This window comes from Vanellus vanellus (genome assembly GCF_965231255.1).
Source record: "Vanellus vanellus genome assembly, chromosome: 1".
NCBI lineage: Eukaryota > Metazoa > Chordata > Aves > Charadriiformes > Charadriidae > Vanellus > Vanellus vanellus.
Window position 1 is genome coordinate 44,874,163 of NC_138905.1, and position 16,314 is coordinate 44,890,476.

Sequence of the window (16,314 nt, forward strand, 5' to 3'; positions counted from 1 at the left end):
AGTGTGTACTGTTAGCTTTTCAGGCTGAATTTGAAAAAAAGGTTAGATATTGGTAAAACATATCAGAAGCTATTATCCTATTTCTATTTCTAATCTTATTCAACAGGACCATTGCACTCTGAGAAGTTAGAGGCTACATATGTTTCATCTGAAGAAATACATTTAAAGTGGAAGATTCCACAGCATTCATCCAGTGCTTCTTTTCAGTACTACCTCATCAACATTTTGGATACTGAAAGCAACATCTGGGAACAGTTACCAGTTGAAAAAAGCAAGGCTTCAATAGTAATAGGAAATGTAAAACCTTATCATCAGTATCAGGTATATTTACAGAATGTAGCAGAAAAAGGAACTCTAAGCTGCCATGAGAAGCCTGTGTTAATCACAACAGGTGATGTATCCATTTTCTGGAGGTTTTATTTTATTAGACAGAGTTTAAATTGAAAATACAAGGCACAAAAATATTTTTAAGGCCATGTACAGATTGTGGTTTGTTGGGATGTGTTGGGGGAAGGTCGGGGGAATTGTTTTCTATTTGCTCTATTTTCTGATTCTAACCTTCAGAACCTTCCAGAGAGTGAATGTACCTATCCCTTTATTTATCGACTTACTTATAGCACATTAATATGTGCTATAGAAGCAACATCCTATTTGATAAATATTTATGATTTCTATATTTAATTTTATCAAAGTAGAAACATTATCATGAGGTCTCAAATTTTGTAGGTGAGGGCAGATTATTTTTCTAATCATAGATACTGTGACTCAGATTGTGTCATCTTTGATACCCTGTATATATCCAATGGAACGGAATATGCTTGTAAAGTAAGTCCCTATTATGAGAAAACAGAAAGCAGAATCTGCCTGTAACAGGTGGTTGTCTACAAACTATTTAAAGAAACAGTTAAATGAATTAGTAGTTTTAAAATTATGACATTTTTAGAAGAAAAAAATAAACCAAAAGACATCATTTGTAAGTGATTGTAAATTGATAGTAAGTTTGAACTGTATTTTCATACTGACATCTTTTTCTTTGATCAAGCTGTCAGTCCACCTACAGCTGTTTATATTCACCCAGAGGATGTACAAGAAGAGAGTGTAATCCTTCACTGGAAGCTGCCACAAGAGGGTCAGGAATCCTACATTCAAGTGAAACCTAATTCAGACATTGGTGACACTATGAAGTTTTTAGTAAACAATACAGAAGAATTTAAGATTGATCTCCTAATTCCTGGAATGGCTTATGAAATAGCTGTGGCAAGTGTAAATAATGGAAATATGAGTGAACTGAGAACAATTCAATGCACTTTAAGTAAGATATTTTTTAACAGTGGAAACAACTGACTATAATACACACAACATCAGTCTCATTATCATTACTATTATCTAACAGACTTGGTAGATCAAGTTGATTTGCTTAATAGCCAAGGATGAAAATTAGAATGCGAAATGTACTGATCCAATCCTAGCTGTTAACAGCAAAGCAGATGCTGTTAACTTTCAAAGAGGTGCAGCATTGGGAAACACATTGGTAGTGCTGAATGTTATTTAACTGTGGTGAGGATGATAGCAGGGAGTACTGTTCCCGCTGACAGAAGAAATTGAGCGAATCATTGATTTGCAGTGAAATAACAAAATATTGGAATGTCTGAAAGGTTGAAACAGACTGTTTGTTTTTGGAGATGCATCAGGTGTTCAGTGAACCAAGAAAGACAAATTAACCTGCTATTGGTGAGAGAAATGGGAAATTATTTTAAGAGTTAGAAGCAGTAGTAGCTGAAAGATGAAAACTTTACATCATTTATCAAAGGGCCTTTCCTATTAGTCATAGTTTACCAAGATATTGAAATGCTTTTGGCAGAGTATACATTTTTTGCATATGTCAAATGAACAGGCAGGATTCACTTACACATGTTGTATATAAAGGCTGCAGCTGTCAGGTTATAGATATATGAAATGCTGTGTTGTCATTTTTTTCAAAATTATTTCAGTGTTTTGGAGGGTAGGAGGCTTAGTATTTTTCAGAATCTTTTATACAGAATTAATACCTCATTCAAGACACAGATCACAGAAAATTCTAGATGGGATTTTTCACAGGTGTCAGAGCCAGCTGTAAGAGAATAAAATGAAACACGTCAATATTGCATTCATCAAATGTATCTCATTCTCCATGCTCATCTCCCTGTCCACATGTACCTTTCTATACATTTTTTCAGCTACCCTGACTTACCTTCCTGATGCAGTTGTGGTTGAAAAGGTAATTCACTGATACCTTTGGAAGGCTAACTTGCTTTCATTTCTAAATCATTTGTCAAATGCTTTTAGGATTCTAGTACTAAACACCTAAAACCATCAGGTTTTTTATTTTTTTCTGAGCAATGACCTGTTTTATTATGGTAGCTATGAGTCTGCAATGGGCAAACATATTTCTCAGGGCAGTTGCTTCAGATTTATTGTGTGGTTTTCACTAAATTTACTTTCAACTGATTTAACACGTGGCAATTTTTTTTTCTTCTTTTAGAACCCAAGCCTGTTCAAATTGTAGTTCCTTATTTGCTATATAGCAATGCTGTGGTATTATTTGTTCGCATGCCTGATATTGGAGTATTTGATGGCGTATATGTTGCAAGTAAAGGAGGACCTAATGGGACATTCATTTTAAAAAGCGATGGTAAAATAACAATTGAAAACCTTACTGCAGGAACAGAATATGATTTCTGTGTCTCCACAAAAAGTGGAAAAATGTTGAGCTCCTTTTACCATGTATCTGGTGTAAAAACATGTGAGTATTTTAAGTTTATTCCTATAAAATTGCACCATATTAAATTGGATTTGTGAACTCTTAACTTTATTTCATTGCAGTAGAAAAGACAGGCTATTTAAAAATCACCTTGATATAGCTGTGTAAGCAATTAATAATTATACTAACAGTAGCTTGTTTTTAAACAAGACTATAACTATCCCTGACCATTTCTAAACTTTCTAAACTGTGGGGTTTTATATCAATTCTATAAAAATGTCTAACAAGTATTTCAGGAATTGAGGCTGTATTAAATTGTTGTCCTTGTGGGAAAAACCCCCACATTTTTACCATTTATTTTAGTCAAGAAGATTACTATCAATGGAATTATTTCTGTGTCTTGAAATTAGTAAGTTTCGTCCTCCAGGTGCATCTTTAAGCAAATAATGAAAGCACTGAGGTTACCATTTTTCAAGATAATAAATTCAAACACAAAGACATTCAAAAAAGTATTATGGGAAGGGCATTCCTTCTAGCAAGGCCTTTAAAGAATGAATTTTAGTAAGAACTTAAAAACTGTTAGTGACACCTGCTGAAATTCTATGCTTTGACTTTCCTATTGTTTTATGATAATTACACTTCCATAAGTTTTTCTTTTCCTGTTCTACCATTTTACTTTGGAATTTTTTTCTATTTCATTTCTCTCAGAGTAGAAAAGTTATAAAAGGAAATGTTAAGAAAGGATAAAAAGAAGAAAGGAAGAAAGAAGAAGTGAATGAGGGCAGGCTAGAAAAATTCTTCCCCAAATAGTGAAAACCTTGAAAGCTGATTTTTCTTAAAATATAATTTTAATAAAAACTTGGGGTTTGATGGATCTTCTGAAAGCATTTCCTAAATTTAGCATGAAACTCCCTTAGAAAACTTAGTTTTGGTCTGTCTCTTCTGAATCCCTAAAAACTTGGAAGAAAAAAACCCCTGACCCCTCACATCTATAGTTTTTCTTAGAAAAGTGTAAATTTTTGTACATTCCAGCCAGAAACAGCTGTAGTGGGTATGAAAGAGACGGAGAGAAGAATGGAAGGTCCTCCATAACGTGATTTAAATTGTATCATACAAGACTGTACTAATTAGGGATGAAGTGTATTTGTTTTGCCTGGTCTACCCAGTTTTTTGAGCTGCTTGACAAAATTTAGGTACATTCTGAGCACTATGGTGGTGGTATTGGTGGGATTAACTTCATTATGGAGGATTTTTCTTCTTAGGAGTGCCAGCTCTATCCTCAGGGAGAAATACATGTTCAGCCCCATGTGAGTTCAAGATAAGCAAGCAAGCAATTTTCTTTGAATTGTGGCAATATTATCTATTTTTTCTTTATCAATTTTCCTATTTTGGAATGTCCGTGTGTTTGCATTCCTGAGATGAGATTTTGCCCTCTATTTGTTTGAAACAGTTACTGATTTTCTTCACTTTTATGTGTCCACAAAAAAGTGTTGGATTGAACAAAGTCTTGGATTGAACAGTAATGTGTTTTATGTGCTTCTGTAGGTCTGGCAGCTCCACTCAATATACGAGAAGGTCACATTACAGACACTTCAATACAAATTGCTTGGGACCGTGCTGGTGGAGATTTTCATCAATATGAAGTCACGTGTATAAATTGTGCAAGTGCTTTCAGGGTATGTTTTTTAAAAGACCACTTGTGTATAAGCAAAGCAATTATTTTTTAAAGTCTTCTATTAAGTAATCAGAGGTTAGATTAAACGCTGTGTCTCCTATTAAAATAAATGGAGGTACCATTTACATAATATAAGTAAATTTTGCAAGCAGTTCTGTGAAAGCTGTATTTGGTTTTCTAGGTCCAAAAGGTCAAGCAAGAAACAGCAACATTTTCCAACCTTACTCCTGGTAAACTGTACAACTTTGCAATTCGAACAGAAAAGGAGGGTTTCAGAGACAGTATTTTTGTGACAAAGGAAATAGAGACTGGTGAGACCACAGTGTTGTCAAATTCAGCATTTATTTTGCTCCATCTATGTGTCTTGCTTTCTTCTACTGTTCCTTGAATTTTAGTTTTGTCTCAAATAGAGAAAAATAATTCAATCATTGTCATAATTTTCTCCTTATTCTCTTTCATTGTTATTTTCCTTAGTCTTTGACTGCTTGTGTCCTTTAAAGATGTGAATTTGAGTAGGGTTACATTCTAAAATGAATTACCAATGTTAACTTCATAATGATTCAAGCAGGGTACACTCCAGTAACTGATACTTGCACACTGTCTGGCTACCAACATTAGAGAAAAAAGTCTTTTTTCTTAGACTTCTGTTTAATATTTGATATCTCACTTCAGTATTGAGTTTGAAAACACTTAGCTGTTCAGACCTAAATTAGTTTTATGGTCTCTCATTGGCTTCCCATTTCATCAGGACTAAATTTGGGGTTTTCTACATGTGGTTTACTTTGCGTTAGGACATTTTATTGTCAGCAGCACAGTTCTGTTCTGTTCTAGTTCTTCTCCTAGCTGCTAGAAGCTTGCTTCCATTATACATTTAAAACACATTCTTTAATTGTTAGTTTTTTCCTTTCTAAATTAAGATCCCTTGAAGTCAGATTTTTCTGCTTCTTTTTCTCTCTCCAGCAAGTATGTTCATTCTGAAGGGTTCTCATTTTTGGAATTATGTTTCTCCTCTCTGTCCACATCAGGCTTTCACTTGTAACACAATTATGTTGCTTCTTTTTGGTGGCACTGTGAATAAATCTATTCAGATATCACCAGAAAGTAAGTACTCAGGCCAGTAACCTTCACATACTGTCTTGAGACAATAATTTCAGTCGTATTAGTTCACTGTTGCTTCTTTTTTTTTTTTTTCAATAAGCATGATATTCTTATTCCACTGAAACTACATTAAAAGAGAGTTCAGAGTCTCTGAGCTGCTCTTTGTTTCCAGTAATGTCTAGTGCCATAGATATACTGAGATATCCTACTCCAAGGGAAAATGGTACCTTCATCTTGGGTGTAGGGATTCATGGTGTGGAGAGAAAAGAGTTTTGGTCATTAGTTTTAGATAAAATGTGGCCCAGACTAGCAGTGTCACTATTCTTGGCTAGCAGAGTAACTCAGCAGAACAGCACTTGGTTCTGTCATTGTCTTCACTCCAAGGGTACATCCAGTTAGAGTTAATAAAAAACTACATAGTATCTTATAGTTTAGCCATAGAACAAGGAAAGATATCGCTAATATAGGGAAAGTAAGCCTCAAAACCATCTGTCCTGGTTTGAGGTAAAACAGAACCAATTTTCTGTTCAGTAATTTTACTTTGCAGCTAAGCCTCTTCTAACTAACTGAAGGCTCTGAAATCAATAGCATATTGTCCAGACACTGTTTGCTCCCAGAGAGGTAAAACCTGATTGTTTCTAATTTATTCCAAGGAATGGTATGCAGAGAGGCTCTCACTTATTACTATAACACCCAAGGCCAGCTAACTTTGTTATTTGCCCCATTCGAGGGTCGGAAGCGGAAAAGCATAGTGGAGTCCCACCTGCAGGGAGGAGCGGACAGGACAGGTGACCCAAAACTGACCAACGGGGTATTCCATCCCGTCTGCCTCATGCTCAGTATAAAAGCTGAGGGATAAAAGGGTTAGCCCTCTTTTTTCAATGGCCAGTGTCCAAGGAGGACTCTGTCTATTCATCTTCCTTTGATCCCGATGTGTGCATTCCTGAATCCAGATCCATAATCCAGTTCCTGTCTGTCACTGAGTCCAGTTTGGACTTTCCCTGTGCCTGTTGGTGACATGATCATCGTTCTGGGAGCTTGATATGGTTTTGTATATCTCATATATATTTCGTTATTTTATTTTATTTTAATTATTTTTCTAATATTTTCATTAAAGTAGTTTAGTTTCTTTTCTAAACTCTTAAATCTCTTTCTCTCTCTCCCTCCTCTCCTGGGGGAGAGAGCTCAGGGAGAGCATCTGTTTTTTGTTTCAGTGGCCAGTCTGGCCCAAACCACGACACCATCTTTGGATTCTTTCCAGGAGTCACCAAACACATGCTAAGGGAGATGCAATTGATATATGCTGTGTGGATTTCAAAGAATATGTCAGTGAGATTCCGTCACTATGGCTCTTAAAAAAGCAGCCAGTCTTAAACTGACCTAACAACAAGGAATAGAAGATAAAAGTAATTTTCACAGTGGAGGGAGGTTGTCAGGTGACTTCTGGGACCTGTTCTGTCCAACACATTCATAGATGATATAGAAAAGTAAACAAACACAGACATGACAGAGTTTGCTGATGTAAAGTTACTCAGGACAGTAAGAATAAGAATTAGCAAAAAGTAAACGTGGAAAGACCATATATGCATCAGTGGCTGGATGTTAAAATGTCAGATACAATTCAGTGTAGATAAAAGTAAAGTGATACACAAGGCAAAAATAACCCAAACCTCACACATATATGGTCAGATCTGAGCTGACTGTTGCATCTCTGGAGCGGTATCTTGAGAATAAGATGGGTAGTTCCTTGAAAAAATCAGCACGTAGCTGAGCAGCAGAGTAAAAAACAGCTGGGATGTTAAAAGAGATTATAAGACAAACCAGAAAACATCACTGTATTGTCTATAGAAATGCAGGTACTCTTGCCTCTTGAATACAGCATGCAGTTCTGGTCTTGTTAGGTTGTATAACAGTTCACCTGCACACTCGCAGAGGAGCCCAGAGAGGCAATGGCAAGAAGGAGAGAGCAAATAATACCCTGCCAGGCTACTCCCAGGCCCATCAAAAGAGGTGTTCAAAGGTCCATCTCCACAAGCCCAGAGAAGCACAGTGGCAGGCAGGAACCCGAATCACAGACTCCTAAGGAATGAACACCTTGTCCAGGTCCTTCCCAGGGCTCTCAGGAGAGCCTCAGCCCCTGTGTCCAGGCATGGAGCCCATCAAAACAGGTCATCGGGAGGAGCTCTCTGCATCACCTTTCAGACTAAGGGGGCTTGCTGCCTAGAGGTGTAGGACATGGTATGGGATTCAGGGAGAAGCAGTTTGGGATTACACAGAACTTATTATGGGGTGCTTAAGGGAGGAACTAAAGGCAGGAAAAGGGAAGGGATTATGTTATTTGGAGAAGAACAAGTGTGGGAAAATAGAGGGCTAAGGGGATAAAAACAACTCATCACATGTAAACAATTTGCTTGTCTGACTGTGCCCTGCATCTGATCAGCACAATCTGTCCTATCTTATTAAATCCCTTTCTAACTCTTCCCCATTCCCTCTGTGTGTGCGTACACACACAGGAGCATGAGTGCACCAACTGGATTCAGATTGCAAGTCAGAGGACCCATGTGTCTGTGGTACAGCATCTAGAGCAAGTGCCGGTGTGAGAGTGAGTGTGTGACCACTAGTGACATCCAGCCAGATGAGCTGGTGTGTAGGTGAAGTGGCCTGAGAGCAAGGAGGTGGGTGGGACAGCTCTGAGTGTGAGGGTTATCTGTGTATCTCTAAGGGTGAGAGCACGGGGGGGTCACCTGTTGGGACCTGGGAAGTCCTGGCCAGCTCTGTGTGTGTGTTTGTGTGTGTGTTATGGTCCAGCAACCGGAGTAGGGATGCCACCTCAGAGGCTCGTATGTCCAGATGCCAGCAACTGGAGAGACTGGGATCCAGTGTCATCTACTGGGCAGACTGGGTGCCTGAGCCCAACTGCTGGGGAGATCCACCTTGTACATATGTATGTCAGTATTCTCACTAGTGGACCTCCATTCTCTCAGCTAGAGAGGGGAGCAGGATGAGGCTGTTGGTGCTGTCTGTGTTTGTGTGAGTGCTCTCCGTGCCTGTCTGCAATCTGTGTGGTCGGCTACATATGTGTGTACATGTGTGATGTATATGTGTGCTCTGTGTGTGTGTACCTGCTGGGAATACAGCTTCAGCCTTGCTGCTGGTTGGACCTGGGACATGGAGTGGCAGCAGCCTTGCCTCTCTCAGGCTGATGGGTCTGGCATGTTTTATTTTCCTCTAGCAGGTCCCTAATGTGGAAAAGTCAAGTATAGTAGATGCGATCGAAAAGGCTCCTAGGAGGGCAGCAAGTATTATCAGATACGTAATGTTTTGCATTTAACGAACCTCTGAGCTAAAACTGATACAGGAATAATGATGTAATGTAAAATAATTTGTGAGAGGATAAATCATGGAGAGGTAATTATGGAGCGAATAAGAAATGATAATTCACTGATATTTCTTTTACAAGAACTAAGGACTTGAAACTAGAAGAGAGCAACTAGAAAACAAGGAAAAGGAAATGGTTGTTTATTAAATTTATAGATAAGTTGCAGAATTTCTGGCCACGTGATATTTTGTGGTCATAGGTTCAAGTGGAAACTGAAGACATTTATAAAAAAAGAAATCTGCTGAGGTTTACTAAATTCAGAGAAATCACCTTTGGCTCAGGAAATCCTTGGGCTGCAAACTGCATTCTGGGAGACGACTGAAGGGGATTATCACTCTGAGCAAGTCTTGCTTTTCTGTAGACATATGCTTTTGGCCTCTGTTCAATACAAGAGATTGTGCTAGTGGGGACTTTGGTCTCAGCCCAGTATGTTACATCTTACAGTGACATTTCTTTTCTTGAGCAATTGTCCCTTTTTGAGGAACTCCACATCAGTGATGTCAGAACTGCACTAAGTAGTATTACAGAGCAGGAAGCAGTTTGGCTCTGGATCTCCTGGATAATGGAAGTCCCTATACACATTACTGTAGCGGTATTAGTTTGTATGTCCTTGAGATAAGCAACTACATGACATTTTTGTGGAGTTTTCATTGCATTCTGATGATGAGTTCTCTCATAAAGTAATGAATTTAAAATGCATTTTTAAAGTAATTTTTTTTTTTTTATTGTCACACAGTACCAAGCGCAGTTAAATACATGAACTATAGCAGAGACTCTGAATCAATAACTGTTACCTGGCCACCAGCCCAAAATACGTTTGATGGATATGTTATTTCAATAAACAGTAAGGTCTTCAATGAGGAGAAAATGTTACCTTCCAGTGTAAGGTATGAGAATTACATTTTAAAAATAATTGACATGAACTCAAAACAGATATTTCACTGTATTTTTAAAATAGGTAGCCTGCAGTGTTACTTATATGTATTTGGTGTTCTAGTTGATATACATTACTATATCTGTGTCAAAAAAGATTTTTTTAAGAATTGCATTTTTTAACAAATTACAAATCTCATATGATATGTTTGTGCAAAGAAAAGCAAACAAAATACCACATTGGAGTGAGCACCAGTAGAATCTCCGTGTCATTCTGGATGTCTAGTTTAATCTTTTAAGACTTTCTACTTGAACTTGAACTTGTTGTGAAGCATAGTGTGATGCGTTGTATTTAAGTTTTTGTCATACTAAAATATTTTTTGACTGACAGCATATACACATGTATACACACATATATAAAATATATATACACATATATATAATAATATCCATAATACTATAAAGAATTAACGTATGAAGATAACATGCATTTTTTAAATCCTAAAGAACACAATCTCTTTTTTTAATCTTTGTAGAATGTACAAATTTGAGAGTCTTCTGCCAGGCACTGATTTCTTAATCAGTATTGTGACAACCAATGGATTAAGAAGAAGTCACCCCACTGTCCTCAGGATTAGCACCTGTAGGTTCATGATTTATTAATAACTTTTCATGATTTCAGATAATTACATTTTAAGGTATTGTCTAAGAAAAGCTATTCCTTATTAAATCAATGCATCTTAACAATGTCTGGATTAATGTATATATGACTTTCTTTTCAGTCTAAATACCCTTGAAAGTTATTAAGTAAATAAAAGCTTTAAAAACACGAACAAGTTTCATCTGTAGTTAATGGGATTCTTCCAGTAACTGAATCAGCAATAATATTCGGATGATACAACTTTTCCATAAAAATTTACAAACATTGATTTTATTTCTGATTCTATTGCTGATATGTAGAGGTGAATTTAATTTATTTTATATTCTTTTTAAGTGCAAAATGAAATCTATTTCTACGCTGAACTATAAAATAATGAATTACAGTGATGTCTTCTGTAGATGTTAATTTCCTTTAAATTAATATAGCTTATTTTGATATTGCATCCACTCCTTTACCTCAGATCCTGATCCACCATCAGATTTACAGGTGTTTGGGCAAGAAGAAAATACAGTCTATTTTTCTTGGAAACTACCAAGAGGAGGATTTGATATGTTTCAGGTGAGATAAGAATGGGAAGAAACCAATGCAATCCTGTACATCTTTTTTTTTTTTCCCTATTAATTTCTCAATGAAATTATCATCCTGTATGTACTTCAAACCCAACAATAAATATTTGTCTTTATAACCCACTTAAGTATGGGAGGGGAATACAGCTATGGGAGAAGATTAGCTAAATACATACTTCATATTACATAATATTTTTTTTTAAAGATTATGAAAATATGCTTTTAAAAGCCTTCAAAAACTGATTTTTCAGCTAGTGTGCAGTAAAAAAGAAGATTACAGATCAAGGGTTGAATACATCTGCAATGTAATCTTTTTTTCTTAGCTTTCCAAATTTGTAATACAAATTAATTTCATTAAACTGCAAAATAAAAAAAATAAATCATTCTTTATAGAAGGATGTAAATCTTTGGTTTAGAAATTTCCAGAATAAAACTTTTTTTTTTAAAATGTAGCAATTTACAAGACAGGACATTGATACCTCCCATACCCTCCCGGCCTTGGGCACTAAGTAGTTTAGGAATTTCCTGAGCAATAGGTTGAAACTGGACATACATCAGAGAAACAGTGACTGTTTTTCCTGAATTTGTTTAATCCTTTATACTTCACAACTTTGTTATGCCCTGTTTGAAAGAGTACAGTCTTTTTATTTTAAACCTGGTAATCTTTAGGTTTATGTGGTATTAGAAATAGCTAGTATTTTTCTATTCACCATACCCTTACCTTTCATGACTTTTTAAGGTTTAATTCCTCAGTTGTCTTTTGTGCAGCATTACTATGTGGAAGCTGTTCTACATCTCTTATAATTTTTTTCTTTAATTTTTCTAAGCCTTTGATATCCTTCTTGAGATCGGGTGCATAATAGAATTATCAAAAGATTAATAGTGTTTTCTGTTTTGCTTCCTTTTCATTTCCTAGGCAATAACATCCTGCCTACCTTTCTGACTACTGTCAGAGTTTCTTAAAAACCTCTTCTGTGGACATTTCAATTTGAGACAACTGAATTTGACTCAAAATTCACAGTTCATTAATAATGATTCTGGTGTGGGATCATCCTTGACCATTGAAACAAATAATTCTGTTACTATTTCTCATATGGGCTTGTCTATACTGAGTGCTGCCATTGTACCTTGGTCAGCTAGTGGCCTCCCCAACATCCAGATAAGCTTATTGTGTGCTTAAATTATTGTTTTCATTAGCTGTTATAAAATTTTCAATTTGCTCTTCAGTGTCTCCTTTGGCCTGCTGACCTGTTTCTGTCCTGCCCTGCTTCCTTGTGCTTCTTAAGTTAGCGTGCATGAATTAGACAAGTTTGTATTTTTTTATTTTTCTTGTTTTGACACGATCTCCATTTTTTTAAGGATATCTTTTCTTAAAGTAATCCTCTTTACTGTTCAAATGTTTGTTTTTTTTTTTTTTCTATTTCTACATTCCCTCCACAAACTTTTTGAGTGGTGTATTATGTATTAAAGTTGCATTTCATTGTTTTTCATACCATGACACTTTTGGGCGCTCCTCATAATTCTTTTTAATCTGCTTGTTCATTTTTAAATTTTTCTACTTCTCTAGTCAAATGTCACTATGCTGGGCTATTTATTTTTATTCTTACAAAGAACCTGAGTACTAATATTTCATGGTTGCAATTACAGAGTGGCTCTTCAGCATTTGTAGTTTGAACCATATCCTTTGCAACTCTTAGCACAAAATCTAGAGTTATTTCTGTTCTTTCAGTTCTTTGGTCAGAAACAATCCACTTTGACATCAAAATACTTCACCTGTGGATCACGTTTCACACAACGTTCAACCAGTCTCTCTTTTGTATCCTGTCTTTTGCAGTCTGTCTTGTATTATCCTTTGCATTTTGCTGTCACTGTATGAACACAGTCATGTGACCGATAAAACTTTGTGATAGTAAACTGTTCTTTAAACATGTTATCTGAATCAATAAAGATCTTGTATGGTTAACTTACTTAACTAGGATATTCTTTAGTATGTAGCAGTGCCATGAGACAAAATACTTTGCTTTAATGGTCTTACACAGTTTATACCCCAATATTACAGTGTCCAATTCTTTTCCTTCCCCTTCCCCATGACTTTGAATATATCCTTACCTAAAACTTGAATTTTAAGTATTCTTGGTATAGTTTCTTGACATTTCTTCTCTCTTCATTTATGTAAAGCTGCATTATCTGAATGAGTAAGAGTAGCCAGGTAACCTACCACAGCACAATTTGGTGATGTATCCTGGAGTATTTTTACAAATTTTAAAATTAAATTCAATTCTCTCATTCGTGTTTTGAAACAGTTTAGATATATACTTTTGTAGGTGGTCAGGTTATTTTTACCATCCTGTGGAAAGTAATTGTCATCTGTAATATTGATCTTTATGGCACAGTATTATTGTTCAGCATCTCATAGAGCAAGCAGCTACATTAGACAGTGCTTTGTCTGAATAAATGAGCTTATCTTTAAATCTTTAATGAGAAAGGCTTCAGTAGACTGGTTGCTTAGTAAGGTGCACTTGCATAAAAGGGATCATTTTACTAATCATTTAAAATTAATTATCTCAGCTCACCAACTTCTATGCAACATATTGTAGTTTGTAGAGCGAAAAGTGCACAAAAGGTACTTTCCTAACTTGTTTATACTAGATGTAAATCTTTAATCTATAGCTTTGCTTCTAGCATTTTGCAGTGCAGTAATTCTAATAAGGTGATGACAGTCTTCAAGATTTAGTGTGTATTATCAGGTACTGTGCTGGTAAAATATACAGAGGGGAATTGGATCGTTCCTCACCACATGAATAGCAGCTGAACCAAAGCGCTTTCAGGTCACTGCCATGTGTAGAATATATCCCTCTTCTGTTGGAGGAAATAATGGGTGACAGGACAGGACACACTGGTGTAGGCAGTTGCAAGCCTTCTTGATCTCTTAGTACTAACTGCCACACCTGAGAAACCCATGTGTGCGTGCTGGAGATCTTTGTCTAGAGCCCTCCTCTGCAGGGCAGACACAGTGTGCATCTTGCCTTTCACTAATGCAGATATGAAACAGCCTGCAGTAAGAGGTTTCTATGTCCACAGAGAGGACTATCACAGGAATTTTTTTTTCTCACCTTAGAGTTATCTGGGAGGTCACAAGGAATCCCCACAGCCTCTAGGAGTTAGGTGCCCAAAATTCAATTACTTGGTATCTCCAGCAATTTTATTCTCTGCAGTGGCTCTAAACAAGTGAGTTTTCTAGGTATATCAGTGAGCAGAGTTGAGTGGCTGATTCCTTGGGCCTCTTCAGAATCTCAGCTCTGAACAGTGCATGGGTGGGTTTTGGTTGGTTTTGTTTGAATTTGTTTGTTTGTTGTTTTGTGGTTTTTGGTTTTTTTTTTTCCAAAAGAAAAGGGTACAAAGAAAGGTACAAAGATTTCAGAAGTGTCTCCATTTTAGAATTAAAAAATAAATCTCATCTTATTGATTAATCCTTAGGCTGCTCTTCTACCCCTTGGCTATTCTCATTCTTTCACTCTTGTAGTTAATTGCACAGCTCATCAGTACAGCTGTGTGACTGAGCAGTCAGAGCGCACTTTATTATCCTTCCTCCAAGAGCAAAACCATGTCACCTGTAAGCCATGACTTAACTTTGCTTCCTCCATCTACTTTTAAAGATTAAAGTCACTGCTTTCACCACTGGGCTATTAAGGAATCTTGGAGTAAGGGATACAAAGCTTAAGCTGTATTCTTGATTTTTTTGGGGGTCTTTAAAATGTGGAAAATATTGTCAATACTTTTATATAAGCAGGTAGCTGGAATCTCTGAACAATACTATTATGAAGTGAAAGAGTCTGATATAAGAAATTCTTTGTCTTCCATAGCTTTCATATTGTCGGATGAATAATGACAAGGTACTTACCAGAACTGTTTATGACAGCAAAACTGTAGTGAAAAAGTTGGCCCCTGGGACAGAATACTTTTTTCAGTTAAGGACAGTTAAAGGCTTGGATTCCTCTGTGGCTGTGGAGAAAAAAGTCATCACAAGTAAGGAAATACCTTATAACCTGTCTTTATTTCTTTTTGAAAAACAGTAAATGTTCAGAGACACTTAAATCATTGTATGTAAGAGACTCAAAAGGGTCACACAGTTCAAAAGGAAACTTTAACTTTGGGGGGCAAGTTCTGCTTCCTCTTGTGATTTTTTTTAAACTGGAGCCTTGTATGTAACTCGCTGGGTTGAAGTTGGGGAGTCTAAACATAGTTGCAGATACCCATTTGAAAAAAGAGGTGGACCTACAAAATTCTTCCAGCTCTAGCAGAATAAGATCTTGCCAGAATAGCATCCTATACTTTAAGAATTACCTTGCATTTTGTTTACAATTGTTTCTGCATCTCTTAAATTCTTGCAAGCCCATGGTCTAAGATTGGAGGATTGCTTCTGTACAAGGCTACAGAATGCTAAAAAGAGTAAGAGGAATTGTGCTTCAGACAGCTTAACAAGGTCCAGAAAATTAACCTGTTCTGGCAGTCATTTTCTGTCTCTGAGCAAACATGGATTTTCTAATGCTCCTGTGATACAGCATAGAAAGAGGAGAGTTTATCTGTGGCAGATATTTGAAGGAATAGATTTATATTTGATTCTGGACTGCCAAAGCAGATAAAGAGCAGCTAAGTGTAATCAGAAAATAAATCAACTTCCACATTTATACATAGGCATGTCATAGACCTCCTCCCTTCTTTGATGGATTTTCTGTGGTTTGTTTGGACTATAACTCCTTATCCCAGTTAATAGTCAAGGAGGCTCTGCACTTAGTTGTTCAAAGATGAGTGAATCTCTGAAAACAAACAAACAAACAACAAAAAAAAACAAACAAAAAACAAAAACAAAAACAAAAACAAACCCAAAACAGATCTGGTCCTGCAGATTCTTGTTAATTAAAGTGCAGCAGAATAATCATCGTCATGGTCCTGAAGGTGCTTTTTTATCTTCAAGCAAATATTTTCGAGAGTATTGTAGATGACTCCAGTATATGGGTAGATTATGGAGAGATTACTCTGTCATTTTAATGGCAAACTGTTAGGATTTTTTTCATGCTGAATAATGCAGGCCTTAATGGGATTATGCTAATTAGTATTTTTCAGAAAGCTTCAAGCAACATAAATCAATAATCTGGAAGATCCATTTTTAGGGGGAATGGAAACATTTTTATTTTCTAATTGCAGCTGTGCTGCACAGATTAATGGAGGTACTATTTGTAAATCATTATCTACGATTTTAGGAATCTTAATATAACCAAAAGGAATATTTAAAAAGGACAAAAGGTATACTCACTGAGACTG

General features: G+C 36.3%; 1 protein-coding gene across 1 annotated transcript in view; it reads left to right on the forward strand.

Moving 5' to 3' along the window:
- Positions 1-16,314, forward strand: part of PTPRQ (protein tyrosine phosphatase receptor type Q) — a gene marked incomplete at its 5' end in the record, with an annotated part of 144,630 nt that overhangs the window by 11,846 nt on the left and 116,470 nt on the right. The window contains 9 exons of the mRNA XM_082488741.1: positions 107-391; positions 1,043-1,312; positions 2,522-2,782; positions 4,286-4,416; positions 4,597-4,726; positions 9,629-9,779; positions 10,302-10,408; positions 10,887-10,984; positions 14,856-15,018. Of these exons, the coding sequence (XP_082344867.1) occupies positions 107-391; positions 1,043-1,312; positions 2,522-2,782; positions 4,286-4,416; positions 4,597-4,726; positions 9,629-9,779; positions 10,302-10,408; positions 10,887-10,984; positions 14,856-15,018 (1,596 nt within the window). The remainder of the gene's footprint in view (positions 1-106; positions 392-1,042; positions 1,313-2,521; positions 2,783-4,285; positions 4,417-4,596; positions 4,727-9,628; positions 9,780-10,301; positions 10,409-10,886; positions 10,985-14,855; positions 15,019-16,314) is intronic.